Source organism: Aptenodytes patagonicus, chromosome 2 (genome assembly GCF_965638725.1).
Source record: "Aptenodytes patagonicus chromosome 2, bAptPat1.pri.cur, whole genome shotgun sequence".
Taxonomy (NCBI): domain Eukaryota; kingdom Metazoa; phylum Chordata; class Aves; order Sphenisciformes; family Spheniscidae; genus Aptenodytes; species Aptenodytes patagonicus.
This window is the reverse complement of record NC_134950.1, coordinates 107098277-107105038: the sequence shown is the minus strand read 5'-3', so window position 1 is coordinate 107105038 and position 6762 is coordinate 107098277. Positions and strand designations below refer to the sequence as shown.

Sequence of the window (6762 nt, the reverse complement as noted above, 5' to 3'; positions counted from 1 at the left end):
GGTTTGAAATGTCTCTGTAGGTGACAGAAAATCTGTAAGACTCTACGGCTCCCAGGTATACGTTGCAATTTAACTGCGACTGCTCTGTCCTGCTCATATCTTAAAACTTGCTTCTGTTAAGGTTTGGTTAAAATGGCCAGAGAAATGTCCTATTCCATATAAGATGGCATATCGTTGGCTATATAATGCTGGATGGAAGGATGTTGGAGGTCATGTTTTATTGGATATGTAAGTGGAGGTTATGGGGGGGGGGAGGGGAAGATGGAGAAGCTATGCTACTATCTGTCAGGGTACACAATAGTTAAAGAAAAGACTGGATAATGACAATGTTGGGATGATGTACAGCGGTAAGGGGTGTCCATCAATAAATAAAGTAGGAAGTTTTCGGCAGTGGTCTGACAGGAAAGTCTAAACGGAGTCAGATTTCAGAGCTGGAGCACTGAACTGCAGTGAGTCACACAGAGAGCCTGAGAGCTGCCTTTGTTCCACTTGTGTCTGAACGTTGGAGGAGAAACAGCAGGCTACAGTTTTTATTAACTTCTTATTTTCATAAGCATAAAACTCATGTGCACTGAACTTTTTCCTCACCTGAGGTCTTTCAACTGACTTTCAAAAAATGCTCTCATGGTAAGAACTCACACTTCTAAATTTTACTTTTTCTTTTTTTTCCCCCCTTGTGTTTCTGTATTACACTTTTTGGTCTCATTCTTTCCCACCCTCCATCCCCCTTTTTTTTTGGCACACCTGCTCCAGGCATGCCTGGTGGACCTGGGACTTGCTGCTACTGCTCTTTGGCTTGTCAATCCATGCTGGCTCAGCAGCTCAGATCATAGAAGGTAAGACTTCTCCAAATTATGTCTACAAATTGAGAGTAAGGGTTAATTTTAAGATACGCTTTCCAAATATGGAAAGAGACTCTACATTTCAGATCTTCATTTTCTCTGCTGCTTACTGTTCTTCATTTCATATAGGGAAGCTGCTGCAAGTTAAGAGCTTAAATTGCCATTTGTTCTGGAAAAGGGAAAATAAATACATTGGTTCCCCAGCTGTAAGGCAGCCTATCATGCCTGCTCTCTCAATATTTCTTCAGAGTGTAATAATCAACAGAAAGTACTTCAAAGAAATGCAGAATACTGAATATTTTTGGGTGTATCAAGTCAGAGAAAGGTAGCAAAAAGCAATTGAGACAGATGTATGTGTCACTCAAGATATTAGGAGTGTTCCAGGCACGGTGTGAGTGCAAAGACACAGATGTGATGCTTGTTCCAGTGCATAGAGATTTCTCCCAGTAGGTGTCTGAGATTGTGATTTTCAGATCTCGAGTTAAATGTTTAGTTTTACCAGCCTAGCCTTTATGGACTTTCAGTGAAAAGTCCTTCTGTAGTTGCATATCATATGTTCTTGTAAAAGAGCCAAATCCCTCAGCGTCTCTGGAAGACATAGCCTCAAATTTAACTTCAGAGAGAGAACATTGATTTAAAAGTTTACATGTAATTTTGAGAAAAGTGAAAAAGCTTCATATGTTACTTACCCATTATGAGCAATGATACTTATGTCAAAAAGAGGGTTTTTACTATCTTATAAAAAACAGTCTGAGTTTGTTACGTAAATGACCCCTAGATATGTGATAGGAGCATTAGAAATTACTGAAGGGAAGTAGATATTGCACATGAAGACTTTAATGTTACTCAGACTGTTTTTTTCCTTTTTAACTGACACTGCCATAGAATAGATGGTGCATCTAAGAGCCAAAGCTCTAGGTAGTTATTTCAGTAGGAGAAAAAGCCACAGATTAGTTATCACTAACAAATGCGGTAAGTGCAGATGAGAAATATGTAATGCTGTATTACAAATAATTAATTAAGGATACAAACTGGAACCAGCTATTAGAATGGGGAAAATGTTAACGTATGTCTGAATAGTGACAGAAATAGAATATATTGCATATATATTGGAGATAAATCTGTTGTATCAGGTGAAAATGTTTTTCTTGAGCTGATCAACGACAGTGCAGCGAGTGAGATCTGGACAGGAGAAACCCAAATTTTGGCACACAAAAGTTAATAAGCAGAAGCTCATTAAAACTACAAGCACAGTGACAAAAAGAACAAATACTTATTTGACACACAATTTCTTTTTTGGTGGATCTATGCCAGTTTCTATTACCTGAAGCTTTGGTTCTCTAAATATCCTACCCTGTGAAAGTCAGATCAGAAGTCAGAAGTAGGAAAGATAACCCCTACTGATACAGGACAGTTTCTTCCTGTGCAGAATCTTATTGCTGCTGGAAGGACTCCTAACCTTACCATGAATGAAGATCAAGTGGCATTATGCAAGTCTCCTTAGATCACTGGAGACTTGGAGACTGTTCTGGGAATGTGTTCCTGCATGATTGTCCTAGCCTAATATTCTTCCCTACTCATTTGTCTGTTAATACAAAAGTTCCTGTTCCCAAATGTTTACTAAATTTTTTTTACACCTGATTTTTAAGTGCCTGACATAATAGGGATCTCATGTTTTCTATTCCACAACATCAGACTATGTTATAAGCAATGTTTTCCTGATGCTTGGTTTAAAAGTTTTCATCTCCTGAAATCAGGTGTTGAGCATGAGAAACAGGAATAATCTTCCTTTCTTTCTGGTGCTGCAAATACATGAATAATATAAATTCTCCCTGGAACTACTGAAGAGTGAAGAAGTATATACTTCAAATTTTTTAGTCTAACGAATGCAGAAATAACCTCTTTTTCCTTTTCCACAGTTCCTTTTAGTAATAGAGGGCACAGAAATAAACTGTGTATTTAAGAGGAAAATGTTTGGAGACACAGGGAGATGACTTGACCCTCTGGTATTCAGGCCTTTTGCTGCTAAACTTACGCTTTATCCAGTGTCCATTTTGTGACTCCTTTAAGAGTACTGCTTTCCAGGATTCTCCAGTCCATTGAATATTGCTGCACTGCTTTTCTGATGGCTGACCTCTCCTCTGCCTCCCCATAGCACATATTTGTATCTCTAAATTCCTTTTTGTATAAGAGGAACTGGGAATAAGCGAACACGGTTTTAGAGGAACAGCGCAGGTGCCTTCTGCTTAGTGCAGGTGCCTTAGTTGAAGATGTCCCTGCCCACAGCAGGGGGGTTGGACTAGGTGACCTTTAGAGGTCCCTTCCAACCCAAACTATCCTATGATTCTATGATTCTGCTGTACCATTGTACAGGCTATATGCAAATGGAAAAAATACCTTGAGATGTTCTTGAGTTGGTGTAAGGGACGAGGCCCACGTGGCTGTGCTGTAAGCACAGACAATGCCCCAGGAAAAGCTCCAGAAACCAGCCACGGGGAGGGGCCCGGTGTCACTCTCCTTGACTGACTAATGTCTCAACCACTCCTGGAGCTGGGGTGAGAGAAGATTCTAGAAACCTTGGACTGGAGCCAATAAATAGGGGCGCACATGATCCGCCTTAAGGCACTCTCCACACCGACCCCTGATCCCCACCCCCCCCACCCCCCCCACCTTGGCAGATCCGACACCGGATCCAGGATTGGTGATCTCTACCTCTCTCCTGCTTCCCAGTTCCCTCTTTCTTTCTCTCTCTCTCCCCCCCTCCTCCTTCTTGCTCTCTGCTTTTGATGCTGCTAAGTAACACAAGGCCTACCTCAACTCCTCACAAAGCCGCTTAGCTTGTATGACATATTAAGACATAGAGGGTTGATGCTTATAGAAGTGTTCGTGCCATTAAAGTTGGAGTTCGTGTTTGGACCTTGAGTGTTATTTCACCTTAATCCACACCGAGGGGATTTGCGGACTTTAGTCACTCTCCCCTTCCCGCAGGTGGGACATGACGGTTAAATAATGTCAAGAAAATCGCTCATGGATTAAATTACTCACTGAGGGATGGGGAAGGAGTAACTTATTTTTTACAAACCTGCAGACAAAGCAGTGGCCCTCAGAGAGTTTAGAGGAGAAAAATTTGTCATCTTTGCCTTCACCAATCAGACCACCTCTTCAGTGAGGTCTAGTGAATTTGCTTACTGGTATGCGATTAAGCAGCTACAGCCTTGTCTTCTTGTTTTCCCCAGGGGAGCACCAAATTGCAGAGGGAGGTGGAGGGTTCAGATGAAAACAAAAGCCTCAGCAGCCCTCCAGCAAAGGGCTTGACCTCTGCCATGTCTTTGTGAGAGATATTAGAAAGATTTGTTAGATAATTTTAATCAGTTTCCTATCAGGAAAAGTGTTTTGACCAAGTCTTGTTCTTCCTGAGGAAATCATATAATTATGGACAGTTGTTCCTACAGAGAAGGAGGAAACAAACTGAAAGGATGGCGGGAAAGTGTAGAGGGAAAATTCAGATGGCGGTCTTTGGAATTGTTTGAGAACTTCTGGATTTTAGTTTAACTTTTTAGTGAACTTGTGTGATGTTGGGACTTTTGTTTCAGTAGAAGTGTTGCTTTCATTTCTAAGTCCTAGAATGTGTGACTACTGCTTTCATTGTAAAATGGGACAGACAACAGAACAGAGTATTCAAAACCTTATATTTAAAATCATGAGTTACTAATTCACAGTACCAGCTGAAACCCCTTCTGATGAAAATGACATCTGTTTATCTTGTTAAAATAAAGTTTGATATCTGTTATGTAATTTGTAGATCTAGCTATGTGTTGTGACAGAATGTAAAAAAAAATGAAATATTTCATTCAAAATTTTAGAATTCTGTTGCATGTTCTGCAAATTGATGTGATTTGGTCATTATTTCACCAAAACTCATAAGAAATACTTGGATCTTGCTTTAGAGTGAAACTGAACAGGAGTTCTGAAACTTCAGCAGTTCCTGTGAGTTAGAATTCTGAATTTTTAGTAACTCTGTTGGAAGATTTTAGTCCCTTTCACTGCAGCTAGCATTGCACATGTACAAAAAGGTAAGGAATAATATGCTTTCTTCCTCTTCACCCAAATACAGTGCCATTTGAACTATGGAGCGCTTTTGTAGTTTTTCTCCTGTGTCCATGAAAATTGTGCAAATATAGTACCCTATTCTACTTGGGTTTGTGTGGGAGGGTTAAGGGTATGTTGGTGTCTTAATAAATTACTTCATCACTTCTCCTTTGTTCCAATGACAATTAAGCATGTATCTATGTACATAAAAGCGTAGTCTGTCTTATTCTATCTGGTATTGCCTAGTGGTGCATGTACTTGGCCTTTATTCACGCTTGATAATGTGTCTTGATTTACATTGATTACCCTGGCTGCTTTTTCCATGTTGCTTTGCATCTTCAACCACAAATTAAGATAGTGAATAGAAGATGCTCAGAACACAGTCCTGAACATGCTGGTACCCAGATTGTGGACAGAACTAAAGTTATAAAATCTGAATGCTAACCCTGCTGAAGTTTGAATGATAGAGTCCTCCCTATGACTTGCTCTAGCCTCTTGCAGAAGTCATATTTATTCTTCCAGGCTATCTAGGCAGTTATCAGCAGTTTTTTGTTCTTGGCATTCAAATCAGTGCATGCCTTAAAAAAAAAAAAATATATATATAGAAAAAAAGTTGTTTAAATATATGTGGTTCTGCAGTTTGTATTATGTTTATGTGCTCTAAAAGAAGCTTTACAAATTTCTCATTGACATCTGGGTTTTATTATTAGCCAAGCTGAACAGCGCTTTCTTGCTCTAAGTAACATGCTCAGCAATAGTTTACATAAAGTAAATATTTGTCTCTTTCCTTGGCTCTCTGTACACAGAATAGCTGTCATTAGGCTGTTGACATAAACTTTGCACTCATGACCTGCTGAGTGCAAAGGAATGGAGGAATCCTGAATTACTGACTTTCATTGGCTGTTGATCAACTGGTGTGATTCATACAAGCAGCTAGCTTGCAATTCTCTTCACAATGAACCAACATAATGAGTGTAAATATATATGTATGTACATTTAAAAACTTGTTTCTATCAAGTAATTACTGTATGTGCTTTGAGTCACACTTTGAGTCACACCGACTTATGTGGTGATAGGGATGGCTCAGTCTATTCTTTCCTAAGACAGAACACAATTACAATAGTGCTCGTCTGTATGGAGCACAGTATTTTGTAAAGATAACTTAAATGGCACTATATCCTCTTGTACCAGACTGAGCATTTGGACATCATCAAACTGCACTTGAGTCTAAATTGAACAAGCTACTGTGTATCTTTCAGAGGCATCTTCAGGCTGTTACCAGCTGTTGTGCATGTTTTTAATGTGGAGCTGAGCCTGATTTCATAGTTGATAAAATGCCTTTCCATGCAAAACATAGTGAGTTTACTATAGAAAATCGGTTGGGTTCAGTCAGGGTCATCTGTATGAATAGCTGAAGAGATTGATAAGTAGAACAAACCTGATTCAGTAAATTTGTTCCATTTTGTCACTTTTCTAAATGGATTAGTTTTCTGTGTAACACCCTCGACATGCTAATTCTCTTGGACAGCAAACTACATGTTTGCTAAGCTACTCTACCAGGCAACAGAAGACTTTTTTTGGCCTTTTTTGAGGCCTCAGAAGGGGAAACCAGCTGGGGTGGATATAGCATTATAATGGCTGTCTTAATTTCCTCTCTGAGGGCATCCTGGTCACACTGGAAGCCTGCAGTAAGCAGTTGTTTCCATGATCTGAACAGAACTTAAAATCTCAATTGTGCTTGCACTTGCCACTAAACGGTGTTTGAAGGACCTGCTTTGCTGAGAAAGGCCATACTGAAATATTTCCTTTCTGTGTTGTTTTGGCTCAGCTG

The 6762-nt window shown here is 39.7% G+C and overlaps 1 protein-coding gene across 5 annotated transcripts in view; it reads left to right on the top strand.

The window, feature by feature from the left end:
• The first annotated feature begins 434 nt into the window (after nt 1-434).
• Nucleotides 435-6762, top strand: part of COL15A1 (collagen type XV alpha 1 chain) — a 160331-nt gene continuing 154003 nt past the window's right edge. For all 5 annotated transcript variants that reach the window (XM_076330685.1, XM_076330686.1, XM_076330684.1 and 2 more), the window contains exons 1-2: nt 435-627; nt 754-836. In XM_076330685.1, coding sequence (XP_076186800.1) covers nt 617-627; nt 754-836 — 94 coding nt within the window. In that variant the 5' untranslated portion in view covers nt 435-616. The remainder of the gene's footprint in view (nt 628-753; nt 837-6762) is intronic.